The sequence below is a fragment of the Nerophis ophidion genome, linkage group LG19 (assembly GCF_033978795.1).
Source record: "Nerophis ophidion isolate RoL-2023_Sa linkage group LG19, RoL_Noph_v1.0, whole genome shotgun sequence".
In the NCBI taxonomy this organism is placed as follows: Eukaryota; Metazoa; Chordata; class Actinopteri; order Syngnathiformes; family Syngnathidae; genus Nerophis; species Nerophis ophidion.
The window spans coordinates 15,457,727-15,478,561 of NC_084629.1; the positions used below are offsets into that span (position 1 = coordinate 15,457,727).

The 20,835-nt window shown below is 39.5% G+C and overlaps 1 protein-coding gene across 1 annotated transcript in view; it reads right to left on the bottom strand.

The window, feature by feature from the left end:
• The window catches only part of slc9a2 (solute carrier family 9 member 2), a 34,588-nt gene extending 14,346 nt beyond the window's left edge, over positions 1 to 20,242 (bottom strand). Inside the window, exons 1-7 of the mRNA XM_061879294.1 lie at positions 19,808 to 20,242; positions 15,424 to 15,887; positions 5,520 to 5,770; positions 5,234 to 5,451; positions 4,957 to 5,156; positions 747 to 836; positions 596 to 666 (exon numbers count right to left, since the gene is read on the bottom strand). Coding sequence (XP_061735278.1) covers positions 596 to 666; positions 747 to 836; positions 4,957 to 5,156; positions 5,234 to 5,451; positions 5,520 to 5,770; positions 15,424 to 15,887; positions 19,808 to 20,069 — 1,556 coding nt within the window. The 5' untranslated portion in view covers positions 20,070 to 20,242. The remainder of the gene's footprint in view (positions 1 to 595; positions 667 to 746; positions 837 to 4,956; positions 5,157 to 5,233; positions 5,452 to 5,519; positions 5,771 to 15,423; positions 15,888 to 19,807) is intronic.
• Between the last annotated feature and the right edge of the window lie 593 nt (positions 20,243 to 20,835).

Sequence of the window (20,835 nt, forward strand, 5' to 3'; positions counted from 1 at the left end):
ATTATTATTATTATTATTATTATTATTATTATTATCAAGTAGATTGCCCAACATTGGCGACAAGTGATTGGCAAGTAAATTTTGATGGGTGATTTGTAGTAAAAGAGCCAACCACTAATGAGGAACTGTTTTAAGAGATTTAGACAAAAGATAAAAACCAGTCTAGCAGCTGAACATGACACCTCCGTCCAAACTTCCCCGGTGAACAATGGGAGACATCATTCAATAAAAACCACAACAAGAGCATACTGCGCAAGAGAAGCAAAAATGTCTACCAGTGAGTTTCACTTGTGTTCTAAAGCAGTGGTCCCCAACATTTTTGTAGCTACGGACCGGTCAACGTTTGAAAATTTGTCCCATGGACCGTGGTTTTTTTTGTTTTTGTTTTTCTCATAAATAAATACAATCATGTGTGCTTACGGACTGTATCCCTGCAGACTGTATTGATCTATATTGATATATAATGTATATATTGTGTTTTTTATGTTGATTTAATAATTCAAAAAATATGTTTTTTTTTCCATTTCTTGTGCAGCCCGGTACTAATCAGTCCACGGCCCGGTGGTTAGGGAGCACTGTTCTAAAGGACACTCACTTGTCCTTCCAGTAGAAGTGACTCCACTGTCCACACAGGTCCTCAATGCCAGCGATCGTGTGCTCCATCAGCTGACAGCACAGAGAAGACAGGCGGTTAATCACAAAACAACAGCAGCACAAATAAAAGTGTAAACTACTGTATGTTGTACCCTGCAATGGACCTCCACATTGATGGTCTCCAGATTGCGGTTAGTTCTGCGCACGTTGATAAACTCGATCAAAGGCCGGATGCTGATGCCCTGCAAGACCGCATTTAACAAATCAGAACATACAGTCTCACTGGAAGTGACATTAAGTTGCCATCCAATAAGAAAATTCCGGCTTTACAAAAATAATAATGCTCTAGTTATTTTGACATTGTAGAAAGACATACAAAATAGATTATTGATACTAGTATTTTGAATATTGTGAATACAAGAAAATACAATGAATAAGGAAGAATCCAACATTAGAATATTTGAATTAAGTATAATTTAATTCAAATCTAATTTAATTTGAATTTAAATTCAATTTAATGTGATTGTTTTTATTTAAATGACATTTTAATGGACATAGGAAGAAAATGAATATATTGATTAGAATTGGAGAGTCTAAATTGTAACGGACAGGTGACAATGAAAGCTTTGTTAGCTACTGTACATCTGTTTTTCCCCCCCAAAATATTATTTTTATATCATTCATGTTTTTACTTGTTCTTGTTGTTATTCTTGAGATCAGGCGTGCCCATTACGTCGATCGAGTGCTACCGGTCGACCGCGGATGGTGTGTCAGTCGATCGCCACCCAGGCTTTTGAAAAAATAGACCTAAAAATTAGCGATCATCAATCTTCACCCTGACGTCACTTGATTGACATTCACGGCACCCGAAGGTCTTGTGAGATGAGGCTGTTTGCTGCGAGATCATTATGAAGAAAAAATGACCGATAGGAAGGCGAGAAACACTTTTTATTTCAACAGACTCTCGCGCCATACCTTCTGTCAAAACTCTAAAGGCCGACTGCACATTTCCTATCTTCACAATAAAAGCCCTGTTTCATGCTGTCTGCGCGAACAAAATAAGAGTCTCGGAAAGCTGGCGTGCACAAGCAAGCAAGCTGCGGAATTTGCCGCCAATGTTTTTCTTGTAAAGTGTGTGGAAGCTGGATAAATAAGATGCTAAAAACCAACCACGTTCATGTGGTATTGTACAGAAAGGACGACTTTTTTTGTCCTCCATTCAAAAATGTGGGCGTTATCATCACTACTGTCTGATTCCAATCAATGCAAGTCATCAGAATCAGGTAATACACCAACTTCTATTCTTGTCTTCATGAAAGAAAGACATCTATATGTGTTACACATGCTTGTATTATCATTAAACACATTTAACTTGTTAACAAAAAAAAGTCTCTTTCATAAATAAATAAATATAAATGACATATATGAATGAGGTAAATCCCCTCGATTTGGTCAATTGAAAAGTAGCTCACCTGCAGAAAAGGTGTGGGCACCCCTGCTTTAGATGATCAAAATAATAACAACATTTTGGTATAGTTTCATATTGTAATAATAACAACATAAAATAAAAATAATACACTTTTGTTGTCCAAGTTTAATCGATTATTTTGGTTATGGAGTTATTCTAATAATTCTGAAATACATTTAGAAAAACAATTAATATCATTATCTATAAATATACAAAAACCTGCATATTGTACTGTTTAAATTAATCAATCAAAGTTTATTTGTAATCACAAGTGCCTTTAAGGGCTTCACAAAACATTTAATTTGCATTATTTTTATTTAAGTGAAATTTTATTTAAATTACATTTTATTTTATTTAAATTTAATTTTTATTTTATGAAAGCGCTAGGGGTAAATGAATAGATTGATTAGAATTGGAGAGTCTAAATTGTAATGGACGGGTGACAATGAAAGATTGTGAAGTTTTTACTTTTTTTTTCTTCTAAATTCCAAATTTTTTTACTTATTAATTTTCCAAATTTTTATGTGGTAAATTACATGATCAAAATAATAAACTCTCAAGTAGGACAGTGGCCAACAAAAAAACGCTTGCAGTCTTTTTTTCCACACATTGTAACGTGCATTACCACTATTTACTGGACTGGAGCGGAATAGCACCTTGACAGCTGGTTATGGAGTCCCCTCTTGTTGTATGATATGTTAATTGTTGAGGAGTTCAAAGCCTTTGTTTGTTTTTTGTTTTTTCTTAGTCATAAAAAAGGGAGGTTTTTTGGGGTTGGTGCATTAATTGTAAGTGTATCTTGTATTTTTTATGTTGATGTAATAAAAAAATAAATAAATAAAATAAAATAAAATAAAAATAAAAATTAAATTAAATATATAAAATATATATATATATATATATATATATATGTATATATATATATATATATATATACATTTATTTTTTTTTATAAAAAAAAAAAATGGTTGGGGACCACTGAGGTAGCTTACAAACCTTATTTCCATATGAGTTGGGAAATTGTGTTGGATGTAAATATAAATGGAATACATCCATCCATCCATTTCCTACCGCTTGTTGGCGCCTATCTCAGCAACAATCGGGCGGAAGGCGGGGTACACCCTGGACAAGTGACCACCTCATCGCAGGGCCAACACAGATAGACAGACAACATTCACACTCACATTCACACACTAGGGCCAATTTAGTGTTGCCAATCAACCTATCCCCAGGTGCATGTCTTTGGAAGTGGGAGGAATACAATGATTTGCAAATCCTTTTCAACCCATATTCAGTTGAATATGCTACAAAGACAACATATTTGATGTTCGAACTGATAAACATTTTTTTTTTGTAAATAATCATTAACTTTAGAATTTTATGCCAGCAACACATGAAAAAGAAGTTGGGAAAGGTGGCAATCAATACTGATAAAGTTGAGGAATGCTCATCAAACACTTATATGGAACATCCCACAGGTGTGCAGGCAAATTGGAAACAGGTGGGTGCCATGATTGGGCATAAAAGCAGCTTCTATGAAATGCTAAGTAATTCACAAACAAGGATGGGGTGAGGGTCACCACTTTGTAAGCAAATTGTCGAAGAGTTTTAGAACAACATTTCTCAACGAGCTATTTCAGGGAATTTAGGGATTTTACCATCTACGGTCCGTAAAATCATCAAAACGTCCAGATAATCTGGACAAATCACTGCACGTAAGCGATGATATAACGGACTTTTGATCCCTCAGGCGGTACTGCATAAAAAACAGACATCAGTGTGTAAAGGATATCACCACATGGGCTCAGGAACACTTCATTAAACCACTGTCAGTAACTACAGTTGGTCGCTACATCTGCAAGTGCAAGTTAAAACTCTACTGTGCAAAGCCAAACCCATTTATCAACAATATCCTGAAACACCGCCGGCTTGGCTGGGCCCGAGCTCACCTAAGAGTAACTGATGCAAAGTGGAAAGGTGTTCTGTGGTCTGACGAGTCCACATTTCAAATTATATTTGGAAACAGTGAACGTGGTGTCCTCCAGAACAAAGAGGAAAATAACTGTCCAGATTGTTATAAGCGCAAAGTTCAAAAAGCAGCATCTGTGATAGTATGAGGGTGTATTAGTGCCCAAGGCATGGGTAACTTACACATCTGTGTAGGCACCATTAATGCTGAATGGTTCATACAGGTTTTGGAACAACATATGTTGTCATCCAAGCAACGTTATCAAGGACGCCCCTGCTTATTTCAGCAAGACAAGTGTTACAACAGCGTGGCTTCGTAAAAAAAGAGTGCGGGTACTTTCCTGGCCCGCCTGCAGTCCAGACCTGTCTCCCATCGAAAATGTGTGGCGCATTATGAAGCGTAAAATACGACAGCGAAGACCCCGGACTGTTGAACGACTGAAGCTCTACATAAAACAAGAATGGGAAAGAATTCCACTTTCAAAGCTTCAACAATTAGTTTCCTCAGTTCCCAAACGTTTATTGAGTGTTGTTAAAAGAAAAGGTGATGTAACACAGTGGTGAACATGTCCTTTCCCAATTACTTTGGCACGTGTTGCAGCCGTGAAATTCTAAGTTAATTATTATTTGCAAAAAAAAATAAAGTTTATGAGTTAGAACATCAAATATCTTGTCTTTGTAGTGCATTCAATTCAATATGGGTTGAAAATGATTTGCAAATAATTGAATTCTGTTTATATTTACATCTAACACAATTTCCCAACTCATATGGAAACGGGGTTTGTAGTTAAGATGTTATTAGAAACTTCTCCTAGTATAGAGTGAATGCCAAATGAATACCAAAACAGAGCATTATTGTGTTTTTAAACATGAAATTTAACTGAAACAAAGTGTAAATTATTGAAAAGAATATTGGGGCTACGCACCTGCAGAAAGACGGTGAAGATGATGATGACAATGGTGGCGGTGACGAAGAGCTGTTTGCGGCCGATATTATCGGGCAGAGTGAAGGCGAGGGCGAACGAAATAGCACCTCGCAGGCCACCGTAGGCCAAGCCAAACTGATCCTTCAGGTTGAAGGGAATGGTGCGGAAGGGGTTAATGATTTGTGTCAGCACCAGGACACCTGCCAGGGAGGAAGAGGAAGAAGATGGAATGAAGACCCGCAACAAAAGGGGAACTTTTAGGTGGGCGCTTCTCTACCGAGGCCTCTCCACAGGAAGGCAAAGAGCAGCGTGAAGAGGATGTAGCCCCAATTCCACTCGTGCTCTGTCGTTATGGCGACCACGCCCAGAAAGAAGAAGATGAGGGTTTCTGAGATGGAGCCCAGCATCTTCACCACATGGCGGATGGTGGTGCAGGAGCGCTGCGACACGTTCTCCTCCACGTAGTACTTCATGGTCAGGGCGCACGTCACGATGCTGCTCCAGGGAAGACGCCGTTAAAACCTCAACCGTTCCCTGTAGTTTCGCTGTCGGAGTCTACTCACGCCATGATGGATGAGATGGCGAAGAGCTCGGCCACCAGGTAGGCCAGGTAACTGTACATGAAGATGAAGAGCGGCTCGATCTCCCGCACCTTGGAGGTGAACCTGGTGGTGAAGGCCGCCACGAAGCCGAATAGGACGCCGAAGCCCATCCCGCCCAGGCCTACTATGAAGAAGCGGGCCACACCCAGGAAGACGTCCACCGGCTCCACCACAGGCATCTCCGCCACAAAGTTGAACATGTTGTACAAAACCTGGAAGAAAACAAGGTGGTTATCAAGGGTGGGGATCGCAGATTAACTTGCGATACGATATCATACTATTACACATTTCGGTGATAACGCGATACAGCGGTAGTGGAAATAACCACCTACACTGGGGAAAAGTTGGCAAATGTGATATGATAACATTTGAATATCAAAATGCGACAAAACATCTACAGTGGTCAGTGGGGCAAAAATGTATTTAGTCAGCCACCGATTGTGCAAGTTCTCCCACTTAAAATGATGACAGAGGTCTGTAATTTTTGTCATAGGTACACTTCAACTGTGAGAGACGGTTTGTGGGGGAAAAAAAATCCAGGAATTCACATTGTAGGAATTTTAAAGAATTTATTTGTAAATTATGGTGGAAAATTAGTATTTTGGTGAACCATTCAAAACTCTCATTGATGGAAGGAGGTTTTGGCTCAAAATCTCCCAATACATGGCCCCATTCAATCTTTCCTTAACACGGATCAATCGTCCTGTCCCCTTAGCAGAAAAACAGCCCTAAAGCATGATGTTTCCACCCCCATGCTTCACAGTAGATATGGTGTTCTTGGGATGCACCTCAGTATTCTTCTTCCTCCAAACACGTTGAGTTGAGTTTATACCAAAATGGATACATGGATGATACAGCAGAGGATTGGGAGAAAGTCTTGTGGTCAGATGAAACCAAAATAGAACTTTTTGATACAAACTCAACTCGTCGTGTTTGGAGGAAGAAGAATAATGAGTTGCATCCCAAGAACACCAAACGTACTGTGAAGCATGGGGGTGGAAACATCATGCTTTGGGGCTGTTTTTCTGCTAAGGAGACAGGACGATTGATCCGTGTTAAGGAAAGAATGAATGGGGCCATGTATCGTGCGATTTTGAGCCAAAACCTCCTTCCACAAGTGAGAGCTTTGAATGGTTGACCAAATACTTATTTTCCACCATAATTTACAAATAAATTCTTTAAAATTCCTACAATGTGAATTCCTGGATTTTTTTTCACATTCTGTCTCTCACAGTTGAAGTGTACCTATGATGAAAATTACAGACCTCTGTCATCATTTTAAGTGGGAGAACTTGCACAATCAATGGCTGACTAAATTTTTTTGCCCCACTGTATAATACATACAGATGTAAATAACCCCACGCAATCTAAGGTTCTCATAGTCATCATTGTCACCGACGTCCCACTCGGTCATTATTGTCACCGATGTCCCACTGGGTGTGTGTTTTCCTTGCCCTTATGTGGGCCTACCGAGGATGTCGTGATGGTTTGTGCAGCCCTTTGAGACACTAGTGATTTAGGGCTATATAAGTAAACATTGATTGATTGATTGAATGTATGCCTTGTAAACTATTTCCATATTTTGCCAGTTATATCACATTAGGATCACAATATAGCGATTGTGTGATAATCAATACTTTAAGAAAAATATGTGGCGACTTGTCCAGGGTGTACACCACCTTCCGCCCGAATGCAGCTGAGCATCCCCCACGACCCCAAAAAGGGACAAGCGGTAGAAAACGGATGGATGGATGGATGGATGTTCCACGCTATATTTTACAATATCTATGTGAAGTGAAGTGAAGTGAATTATATTTATATAGCGCTATTCTCAAGTGACTCAAAGCGCTTTTTTACATAGTGACACCCAATATCTAAGTTCCATTTCAACCAGTGTGGGTGGCACTGGGAGCAGGTGGGTAAAGTGTCTTGTCCAAGGACACAACGGCAGTGACTAGGATGGCACAAGCGGGAATCGAACCTGCAACCCTCAAGTTGCTGGCACGGCCACTCTACCAACCGAGCTATACCGCCCCTTTATGTAAATAAAGTAGTGTGCAATACAAGTTCAAATTAGAGAGTAATATGAGAAACAAAATCATATTTTTTCCGGCATTAGTTACGGGTCCCCCAACATACCACTTTTTCACTTCTAATATGGTATTGAACGATACTGCTATTGAGCTGATACAATATCAGCACAAATTACCGTATTTCCTTGAATTGCCGCAGGGCATATAGTATGCGCCTGCCTTGAATTACTGCCGGGTCAAACTTGCTTCCCAAAATAATCAGCGCATGCTTAGTATTACCGCCTGGTCAAACTTGTGACATAACGAGTGACACTTCCCCTGTCACCTTTTTTAAAATGAAGGAGGCTGATTTCAATACCGGTACTTTGAAATCGCATAAAAGGAAGAAGATTAAGAGCTATTCAGTAGGATTTAAGGTCCAAGCTTACATCACACTCAAATTTTTACTGCATGCCTTTGGTAAGTGCCGGAGTGAGAAGAGGTTTTAAATTAATTAGCGCATGCTAACTTTTACCGCATGCCTTTGGTAAGCGCAGGAGTGAGAAGAGGTTTCAAATTAATTAGCGCCCCGGCGGCAACTTAAGGAAATACGGTATCTATACTTGTATTATTTTGTAGCATGGAAAGATAGAAAAGGTTTGATCAAGTCAAATGACTCACACAAACAGAACAATGGTCGGTATGAAAACACTAAGATTCATTGTTAAGCGGCTGTAATGGACTTGTTCAACTTCTTTCCGTTGAAGTGGAGTGATGATTACTTTTTTTGTGACACCTAGTGGTCACAATAATTCAGCAGTCAAGGCGCAGTAAATGTAATGATGCGACCACATTTGTTACTGGATATTTTCTAATATGGAGACTTTTTATGTGTACTATTCAACTATAATTATTTGATACCCGTGTATATTGACAAATGTGTTTTAGACTGTGATATTGTTCAATAAGGACACTTAAAAGGGGCTGTTTGCACCATTTACACAAATACCTAGAGGGAACCAACTATCCCCTGTATTTTACTCTGTATATCCCACCCTCTTACGACTTCTCGTACGCAATGATCTAATTAAACGTAACACATGCACACGCATCCGCTTTAGGTGTTGTTACCAAATAATAGCAATTTGGATAGCTAGTGTTAGCTTTCATTGAATGTATATTCTATCATAACAACAACAACATGACTGCAAATTGTTTGTTGCTTTTCTTGGCCGGCTTTTGTATGTGTGCATGCGCTTCCTGCCCGAACTTGTTGACGAGACAGGGTGAGTGGCGCCGTAAACACCTGTCATTTTACACAAGCCGGTAAACATTCTTATTACATAAACTTTGTAATTTTGATAAATATGGACAAATGTGTTCTGTTAAACCGTTAATGATAAACAAGCCAGCCGGTGGTGCTCTTGTTATATTTTTTTGCTTTGAAAAATGTTCACTGTGATAAAGTTGCAAATAGCACGAGTATTACGTTTGTGTAGCTTGTGTGCTATTGTGTGCTTAGCTGTTGTGTATTTGCTAGTTCATCGTAGCCTAGTAGATTATAGCCAACCATGTTGCCTTTTGTAAATGTCTTCATTAAAATACAAGTAAAGACCGACTTTTGGACCAGGTTTTAGATGCCAAACAATATAATCAATTACATTTACCTTTTGTAAAGGACTTGATTAAAATATAAGGAAACACCAACTTTTGGTCCAGCTTTTAGATGCCAAACAATATAATCCATTACTTGTTTGTCGCTTATATCAGACTGGTACCTGATATTGGACCGGGACACCACAAGCAACAACAATAGTATCACACAATACAGAAATCTGCGTTTAAAAGACTCCGGCTTATTAGTGATTCCTAAAGCCCCAAAAAAGTCTGCGGGCTATAAAGCGTTTTCCGTTCAGGCTCCAGTACTCTGGAATGCCCTCCCGTTAACAGTTTGAGATGCTACCTCAGTAGAAGCATTTAAGTCTCACCTTAAAACTCATTTGTATACTCTAGCCTTTAAATAGACCTCCTTTTTAGACCAGTTGATCTGCCACTTCTTTTCTTTTTCTCCTCTGTCCACCCCTCCCTTGTGGAGGGGGTTTGGTCCGATGACCATGGATGAAGTACTGGCTGTCCAGAGTCGAGACCCAGGATGGACCGCTCGCCTGTGTATCGGTTGGGGACATCTCTACAATGCTGATCCGACTTCGCTTGGGATGGTTTCCTGTGGACGGGACTCTCGCTGCTGTCTTGGATCCGCTTTTAAACTGAACTCTCGCGGCTGTGTTGGAGCCACTATGGATTGAACTTTCACAGTATCATGTTAGACCCGCTCGACATCCATTGCTTTCGGTCCCCTAGAAGGAGGGGGAGGGGGGTTGCCCACATTTGAGGTGCTCTCCAAGGTTTCTCATAGTCATCATTGTCACTGGTGTCCCACTGGGTGTGAGTTTTCCTTGCCCTTATGTGGGTTTTTCCGAGGATGTCGTAGTCGTAGTGGTTTGTGCAGTCCTTTGAGACATTTGTGATTTAGGGCTATATAAATAAACATTGATTGATTGATTGATTGATTGTGTGATAATCAGTACATTTGAAGAACATCTCCGTTGATACATCACAGTATTTGAAAAAAACAACAGACATGAATTTACCTCAACAAACGTGATATCAAAAACCCCAAAGTTGATCAATTACAACAATATTACATTTTTAACTTGACAATCAGCTGCCCAATAAAGCATGTGATGTGACCCACTTTGGGTCCCGACCCTTACATTGGCGCAACAGGAAGCCTTGCAGCAAATAAAACCAGTTTATATTCACAATAAAACAACGAAACGTAATACAGTGTTTGAAAATACAAATGAGATTTTCAATACAACGCTTGTTTTGGATCTCATTACGTAGTGCAGGTGTACCTAATAAAGTGCCCACTGAGTGGCTTCTTAGCCGCTGTACAAACGTTTGTCTTGAGCAGTTGGACTACTGTGTAGTAAACACAGTTTGTGGCCACGCCAAAGCAAGTTAGAGGTAGGGGGGAGTGTTTGACTACAGTAATACAATGAGGGGTGGAGGTGGTTGCGAGTGTGTGTGTGTGGGGGGGAGGGGGGGGGGGGTCGTCTTTTAAGTGCCAGCCGTCCAGTTTGGGATGTTGACGATGCACGCATACTAACCCTTCCTATCACATTTGCAAGACTGACCTCAGACAAACTGGTTTGGCGACATCCGAGCAAATAAACTCCCAACTGAACTTTATATGTGCCGGAGAAACCATAACACGTGTGTGATGATTGAATTGTTCCTGCTTGTTCTGCTAGTCTTGTTTGAAATGTTGTGAAACTAGAGCTACCCTTACAAGGAGACAGAACACAATAGTGCTTTTTGCTTTTATGTCATTGGCAATAAAGAAAGGGGAGGGGGAGCAACCTGGAGTGTAAATGGAGGGTGGAGTTGGTTTAGATCAGTGTTTTTCAACCTTTTTTGAGCCAAGGCACATTTTTTGCGTTGGAAAAACCCAGAGGCACATCACCAGCAGAAACCACTAAAAAATGAAACTCAGTTGACAGTAAAAAGTTGTCGTCGCAATTGTTGGATATGACTTTAAAGCATAACCAAGCATGCATCACTATAGCTCTCCCGTCCAAAGGCAAAACCCAGTAACTCAATTTTGGTCAAAACTGAGCTGATAATAATTTTGGAGTTCCTAGGTGATATGCTTTACATTAGTGTATGCGATATTGTAATTTGTTCCGTAAATAAGCTGTTACGCGCATGGCAGGACCTAGCAACTACCACATAACCGCGTAGATACAACAGAAAAACCTAGTATCTCAAGGGACCAATCGGAGCTTCTTTGTCAGTCGCCTTATTGTCTTTAATGAGACATTTGCATGAATGGGGGCCGACGGTCAACCTGATTATGTGATATTATGGCACGAGGGGATATTTGGAAGATTGGCCCAGGACGTTGCAAGCACCTTCATTAAATGTATTGTTCTTGATTCTTCAACTTGCATACTCTTTTGGGCAGATAACTGTGGAGGTCAAAACAAAAACTGGACGCTGTACACGGCTCTTGCCCAATGTGCAAACGCAGAATGGGGCCCACCCGAGATTGGGATAAAATATCTGGAGAAAGGGCACACGTTCATGAGAGCAGATTCAATCCATGGCTCAATGGGCAAGAAAATGAAAGCTCAAGAAAACATCTATAGGTTTGATGACTCTGTAAATCTTTGTAAGACAGCATCAAGATAGATTGGTTTTCCTTTGTTTTCTCAAAATCAGCTAGAAGTGAGTTACTAGGTTTTGCCTTTGGACGGGAGAGTTCTTGTCTCAAAGTAGGTGTACTGTCACCACCTGTCAAATCACGCACTAACTTATTTTGTATTTTTTGCGGTTTTCCTGTGTGTAGTGTTTTACTTCTTGTCTTGCGCTTCTATTTTTTGGGGCATTTTCCTGTTGCAGTTTCATGTCTTCCTTTGAGCGATATTTCCCGCATCTACTTTGTTTTAGCGATCAAGAATATTTCAGTTGTTTTTACCCTGTGATGAGGTGGCGACTTGTCCAGGGTGTACAACTGCCTTCCGCCCGATTGTAGCTGAGATAGGCTCCAGCGCCCCCCGTGACCCCGGTAGAAAATGGATGGATTATCCTTCTTTGTGGGGACATTGTTGGTTGTCATGTACGGATGTGCTTTGTGGACGCCGTCTTTGCTCCGCAGTAAGTCTATGCTGTCGTCCAGCATTCTGGTTTTGTTTAATTTGTAGTTCAGTTTTAGTTTTGTTCCGCACATCCTTCCCTTAGCTTCAATTCCCTTTCTTAGGGGCACTCACATTTTGTTTATTTTTTTGTTTAAGCATTAAATACCTTTTTTACCTGCACCCTGCCTCCTGCTGTTTCCAATATCTACAAAGCAATTAGCTACCGGCTGCCACCTATTGATATGGGAGAGTATTACACAGTTACCCTAGACAACACCGACACATCATTTGCAGACTACAATTACTGGTTTGCAAAAGACATTTTTTTACCCCAAATATGTGAAATCAGATCATCTCCCACGGCACACCAGATCGTATCTCACGGCACATTAGTGTGCCGCGGTACAGTGGTTGAAAACCACTGGTCTAGATGAGAATAATGTTTCACAACTGGTTTGGCTGCAGGATCCACCGTCACAATTTAATGATACGCAGTGACACTAATTGGTCATCACGATACACAGAAGGAAATATTCATTAGTCAAGGATGTATTTCTTAATGATGCTGTTGATTACTGTTTACACATTATACAATTAGTTTTCAGTTTTTTTTGGTGGGTAGGTTGTATTTATTATTTGTAATATTAGTAGCAGTAGTAGTATCATTAGTTATTCATATATGTATTTATTAATAATTTGTTATTATTACATTTTAGACATTGACACAAGGTTCATTGTAGTAAATTACTTTTTTTTGCATTGTATGCTACAAGTCTGCTAGCAAGAGCACAGCTAATGGGGATCCCCAAATATAAACAGATGTCATCTGTGACTTGTTCCACCTCAAAAAGGCTCAGGTAAACAAACAAACACGGCATGGTTTAGTGTGGTTGGCCCCGCTGGGGACGGCTTTGGCTGTGGCGGAGCGCGGAGAAGACGGTCCAACTTGACAATATTTAGAGCGGGAGTGTCCAAAGTGCAGTCGGAAGTCATTTGCAGCCCGCAGCTTAAGTTCTGTTGGCCCGCAACATGTTGTTGGAATAAACAACAATCAGAAAAATGTAGGAAACAAGAGCAAAAAAAAACGCAATGAAATGAGAAAAAAGCTGAAAATTGTATACAAAATTTTAAAAGTCATATTATGTCGGGGAAGTTTTAATGTTGTTTTTTGAATTCATTTTGCTTGTTCTAAATGAACAGTTTACAGTATTCACCTTTTCCTTGATAAAAAAAAAGGTAGAGTCAGCGCTTTTCTTTATGTCACTCACACAAACTAGTGGCCTGGAGAGATGCAACAGTAACACAGACATACAGGAGTAGTAAAAAAAAGGTGTCTCAAGGTAAGTAAAAAAGGTGTTAGCAAAGGTTATGACGCAAATTTTCGGATAACGCTGATAATCACTTCATAATACATTACCTACATTAAAAACACAATATTTCAATTTTTCTTCTTTGCTTTTGTACTTAAAAAAAGACCTCTCGTCTTATATTCGTGTCAATCTGGTTATTAGAATCTACTATTATATGGTAAATTAGGCTAAAGCAGTGGTCACCAACGCGGTGCCCGCGGGCACCAGGTAGCCTGTAAGGACCAGATGAGTCGCCCGCTGGCCTGTTCTAAAAATAGCTCAAATAGCAGCACTTACCAGTGAGCTGCCTCTATTTTTTAAATTGTATTTATTGACTAGCAAGCTGGTCTCTCTTTGCTCGACATTTTTAATTCTAAGAGAGTCAAAACTCAAATAGAATTGGAAAATCCAAGAAAATATTTTAAAGACTTGATCTTCACTTGTTTAAATAAATTCATTTATTGTTTTACTTTGCTTCTTATAACTTTCAGAAAGAAAATTTTAGAGAAAAAATACAACTTAAACACATACCTTTTTACCTTTTAATTTTCTTCCTCTTCTTTCCTGACAATTTAAATCAATGTTCAAGTATTTTTATTTTTTTCATTGTAAAGAAGAATAAATACATTTTAATTTATTTCTTCATTTTAGCTTCTGTTATTTCGACGAAGAATATTTGTGAAATATTTCTTCAAACTTATTATGATTAAAATTCAAAAAAAATATTTTCTATCTAGAAAATCTGTAGAATCAAATTTAAATCTTATTTCAAAGACTTCTGAATTTCTTTTAACATTTTTCTTCTGGAAAATCTAGAAGAAATATTGATTTGTCTTTGTTAGAAATATAGCTTGGTCCAATTTGTTATATATTCTAACAAAGTGGAGATTGGATTTTAACCTATTTAAAACCTGTCATCAAAATTTTTGAATTAATCTTAATCAGGAAAAATTACTAATGATGTTCCATAAATTATTTTTTGAATTTTTTCAAAAAGATTCAAATTAGCTAGTTTTTCTCTTCTTTTTTTCGGTTGAATTTTGAATTTTAAAGAGTCGAAATTGAAGATAAACTATGTTTCAGAATTTTATTTTCATTTTTTCTCCTCTTTTAAACCATTCAATTAAGTGTTTTTTTCATCATTTATTCCATACAAAAAACTTTCCATAAAAGGAAAAAAAATGTACGACGGAATGACGGACAGAAATACCCATTTTTTATATATATTATATATATATATAGATTTATGTATTAAAGGTTAATTGAGCGAATTGGCTATTTCTGCCAATTTATTTAAGTGTGTATCAAACTGGTAGCCCTTCGCATTAACCAAGAAGTAGCTCTTGGTTTCAAAAAGGTTGGTGACCCCTGCGCTAAAGTCATTGGATTAATTTAGCCCTTAAAATATAAAATCATTCCATCCCTAACCCTAAATGCAAATTGTAGAGTCTAGTCATTTATAGGTATTTTGAAAGTACATTTTTCTATAGAATACAGAAAGTCATCTGACGTTTTATATGTAAAAAATGTTTGTCTTTTGGGTCACCTCGATACAGAATCATGCACAAACTGTCCTTTAACCAGGAAGTATGTTGCTGAATCAAAACTTGGATAAACGTGCACCAATATGTCGGTCTAGGCTACATTGCTGTCGTGTTCTACCAGGAAAAAGTCAAATACAACATGTGAAAAAAGCTGCACACATTCGGGTGTTATGTTGTCGTTCCTTGTGTGTGATAACCGCATTGCTTCAAGCCACCAAAACAAGCACTCGCCCTTAAAAAGGAAGATGACAACTCACCACAGTGACGGCGTCGTTGAAGAGACACTCTCCAAACACCACGATGTAGAGCTGCTCGTTGACCGACACGTCCTCGAACACGCTCAGCACTGCCACGGGGTCCACGGCCGAAACGATGGCGGCGAAGAGCAGGTTCTCCTGGAGGTTGATGTCCTGCACGCCGAACGCCTCGATCTGGCATATGGCAAAGAGCGACATGCCGATGCCGATGCTGTTCCACAGGGTGCCTACCACGGCGAACCACAGCACCGTGCCCATGTTCTCGAAGAAAGGCCGGGTGGGCATGAAGTAGCCCGAGTCCAGCACGATCGGGGGGAGCATGTAGAGGAAGAAGATGTTGCTGGTGAGCACGGCGGGGGGCTCCTCTTTGACGGAGTGCATGATAGCGCCCACGATGAGGCCGATGCTGATCAGGAGGCACGACTCGGGAACCCAAATGGTCATTTTGTTGTACACATGGAAACCTGGACACACACCACACCAATAAACCAATAAACCCATTGTTTGTTAATCCCATCCTCACGTATGCTCATGAGCTTTGGGTTATGATCACGGCTACAAGTGGCCAAAATTAGTTTCCTCTGTCAGGAGGAGACCATGGGGAAGACCCTATGTCTGCCCCAAGATACCCCGGGAAGAGCTGGACAAATTAGCTAAGGCTGCTGCCCCCGCAACCCGACTTCGATAAACGGGAGACGATGGATGTATGGAGCATGTATTTCAACTTGAATGTTCTGAACTCCTACTTTCAAGTCAGGCATCACTTTGCCACACAGGAGGAGTTGTGGGAGAACTATGGTGGGCTAAAAGGCTCAGAAAGCCTCAAGATACCCCCTGGACCCAGGAAGCAAACATATGGAGTATATTAATGTAAATTGCACAAATTAGGACAATTGTGTAGCTTTATTCATTAAAACCTCGCTAATTTAGACAAAAATATATAAAATAGTCCAACAAAATGTCATAATAGGTCATTTTAATTTCAGAATCAGAATCAGAAATATGTTATTAGGCCTGAGGGGAAATTAAGATTTTCATCGACGGATAGTTGATCTTGACGTTTAAGTGTTGAAAGTAAAAAATAATGTACATTGTTATGACTATTTTGTAACACCTTTATGAGTGGGGGACGTTAGGATCCTCGAGAACTTTGGTCAGACTTTTTTTTGACTGTCTATCCATCCATTTGCTACCGTTTGTCTCTTTCAAGGTTGCGGGGAGTGCTGTAGCCTATCTCAGCTGCATTCGGGCGGAAGGCGGCGTACACCCTGGACAAGTCGCCACCTCATCACAGGGCCAACACAGATAGACAGACAACGTTCACACTCACATTCACACACTTGGGCTAATTTAGTGTTGCCAATCAACCTACCCCCAGGTGCATGTCTTTGGAGGTGGGAGGAAGCCAGAATACCCGGAGGGAAACCACGCAGTCACAGGGGAGGACATGCAAACGCCACACAGAAAGATACCAAGCCCGGGATTGAACTCAGGACCTTTGTATTGTGAGGCACATGCACTAACCCCTGGCCCACTGTGTCGCCCCTGTGCCCTGTGCTGTTTTAGCTGTCATTGTTCAAAACATTTTAATTAATCAAAAGCAACATTTTTTATTTACCGATTTAAAGTTCCAATTACTTCACACCACACATTACATTTTGAAAAATGTTTTAGGTAAAATATTGTACATTGTTTTTTTGTTGTAACAAACATGTTTTTTTTTTTTTGAGAAAACATTAAAACATTAAAAAAAATAAAGACGTTATGGCAACAGAAGTTGCCATAACGTCTATAGATCAACTGAAGTTGATCTATAGATGTTTAGGTTTTGAAAGTAAAACAAATATTAATAAATGGCTTATTTGTAACACTTTAATGACAGACACTTTCGGGTTTTCGGGACCTTTAACATTCACCAAAAATTGAGGGAAGTCCTAATATATATTTGAACCATTAGGGCCCCTGCATTCTTTCATTTTTCAACGTGCGGCCCTCAGTGGAAAAAGTTTGGACACCCCCTGTTTTAGTGGTACATTGATTCATTTTTGTTGTACTTTTGACACACCTGCTCAGTGGCCTTTTGGTTAAAGTGGCCTGGTGGTTAGAGTGTCTGCCCTGAGATCGGTAGGTCGTGAGTTAAAACCCCGGCCGAGTCATATCAAAGACTATAAAAATGGCACCCATTACCCCCCTCCTTGGCAGTCAGGATCAAGGGTTGGAATTGGGGGTCAAATCACCAAAATGTTCCCTGGGCGTGGCCACCGCTGCTGCCCACTGCTCCCCTCACCTCCCAGGGGGGTGATCAAGGGGATGGGTCAAATTCAGAGGACAGATTTCACCAAACCTTGTGTGTGTGTGACAACCATTGGTACTTTAACTATAACTTTTACAGTTGGGGACCTTTTTTGTAATTTTTAGGTTCTGGGAAATATACAATTGTTAGTCTTACAGTGTATATAGTATACCACTAACCTTTTGGCGGGGATATACTCATAAAAATAAGTATTTTAATGGTGCAATAACTTGCCACAGGGTTTAAAAGTTGACTTTAGTACATTTGACGTTTAATGTGTACAACCATCAGTTAGCTTTGTGTTGTACATTGAACAAGTTGAAAAACGTATTCGTGTGTTACCATTTAGAGGTCAATTGTACGGAATATGTATGAACGGGTCTCTCGCTGCTGTGTTGGATCCGCTTTGGACTGGACTCTCGCGACTGTGTTGGATCCATTATAGATTGAACTTTCACAGTATCATGTTAGACCCGCTCGACATCCATTGCTTTCCTCCTCTCCAAGGTTCTCATAGTCATCATTGTCACCGACGTCCCACTGGGTCATTATTGTCACCGATGTCCCACTGGGTGTGAGTTTTCCTTGCCCTTATGTGGGCCTACCGAGGATGTCGTAGTGGTTTGTGCAGCCCTTTGAGACACTAATGATTTAGGGCTATATAAGTAAACATTGATTGATTGATTGATGAACTATGCAAAGTACTAATAAAAAATATCAATCAATCAAATAAAAACTTTTAATACCACTTAAACCTAATTTTCTCCCATTTAGAGAGTAATAGCTTATTTGGGCCAATTTTTCTGTATCTTTAAGTATGTTTGTAAATATGAGCATTCACATATAGTAAGAAAATAGACAAGAGCCACAAAAATCAAGCATCTAGCTTAAATGCCTACAGAAGCCCACTACTACCGACCACACAATCTGATAGTTTATACATCAATGATGATATATTAACATTGCAACACATGCCAATACGGCCTTTTTAGTTTACTAAATTGCAATTTTAAATTTCCCGCGAAGTATCCTGTTGAAAACGTCGCGGAATGATGACGCGTGCGCGTGATGTCACCGGTGGTAGCGGACATGTTCTCCCAGAACCGATCACGACTAAAAGTAGTCTGTTTTTATGGCATAATTACACAGTATTTTGGACATCTGTGTTGCTGAATCTTTTGCAATTTGTTCAATTAATAATGGAGACTACAAAGAAGAAAGATGTTGGTGGAAAACGGCGAATTGCAGCCGACTGTAGCAACACAAACACAGCAGGTGTTTCTTTGTTTGTTGTGAAGCTTGAATATAAAACAAAGCGGTCAAGCGAACATGTTTCTCTACCACATGTCAACCGGCAGGTTTCTGTGAGAAAATTGTGGTAATAAGTCGGCTCTTACCGTAAACCTGAGCAGAGCTTGTGTCGTTCTTCCTACATCTGTCAAAGAGGCAGCTGCAACTTTTTTGGCTCCTCCATGGCTTCCTTAAGAGACACTGGCGGTCACCACACCCCTCCGACTTTCAGGTATGACTATATAATCTCACTAAAACACTAGTAACACAATAAGCAGATACGGGATTTTCCAGAATTATCCTAGTAAATGTGTCTAATAACATCTGAATCGCTCTCACTGCCCTCGCTTTTATTTTTTGTAGTTCTTCACTCTCACTATCCTCATCCACTAATCTGTCATCCTCGCTCAAATTAATGGGGAAATTGTCGCTTTCTCGGTCCGAATCATTCTAGCTGCTGGTGGCCATGATTGTAAACAATGTGAGGATGTGAGGAGCTCTACAACCAGTGACGTCACGCGCACATCGTCTGTTACTTCCGGTACAGGCAAGGCTTTTTAATTAGCGACCAAAAGTTGCAAACTTTATCGTCGATGATTTCTACTAAATCCTTTCAGCAAAAATATGGCAATACCGCGAAATGATCAAGTATGACACAAAGAATGGACCTGTATCCCCGTTTAAATAAGAAAATCTCATTTCAGTAGGCCTTTAAATGTCATATTTAGCCCAACATGGCCGTCTGTATTGTTTAATTTAATGACAATATCTGAAAAATCTTTACATTCCAAAGTTACTTACCAATTTTTGCAAAAGAGGCCAGCAACACCCACAGAGTGATCTCAAAGGGTATTTGTATTCTAGGATAGTCCATGGTAAAAACGGGTAGATTGTCCTTTTCGAGCTCCGGGTAGGCGTGGGGCCCATCAGGCTCAACCGGGGGCAGCACCGTCACACCACGGGTGGGCCTCGGTGGGACCTCTCCTCCGCCGGCATGGAGGAGACATAAAACAGTGCACATGACGAGTAAAAAGTCCTTGTGTTTGCTGAAAGTCCAATCCATTTTAAGAAACTAAAATAAAAAATTAAAACAATGAAAATGTCCAACAAAAAAGTGACGTCATCCGCTCGTCTTCATCGTTGCCGCGGGTTGAAACATCCAGACATGAGTTACCTGCTGCGAGCCATAAACACACCTGTGTGCTCGATACCTCAGGCGCGTGCGTGAGTTCCTATACATTCTGGGCGCGGTCACGAGCGAGATAAACCGCCCCGCCCCCTTCCCGAGCTGATTGAACGTCACGTGACCTGAGTGAAGGGTGTGGTCATTGGCTGAGAGAAGGACAGTTTCGATTACAGTTTCAATATTTTTAGTCGTACAATCTGATAATTTGTTTTCCGAACACATTTTTTTTTTAATTGTTTTTCTGTTTCTATTTCTGGCCTTCAAATTAAGTATTTTTAACATATGTGATTTTATGTCATAGTTGTATATCATATTTTTTTTAATGTACATACATTGTTTTGTATAATTTGAAAAAAAATACTAAATAGCATGTATGTTATGGATCCTAATTAGTATATTTGTATATTTTATTTTCATATATATATTATATATTTATATTATCTTAAAAATTGTTTTACAATAATTATAGGTCATTGAGTGGTGTTTTTGTTGTGTGTGTCCTTTTTATTTATTTAAGTTGTACACATTTTAACAATACTATACTCTTTTGGTATATTAAGTTATCAAATACATAATCTATATACATGGGTATAGAGTATATATTAATAAATAAATGATAAAATATTAATATTTGTATAATTTT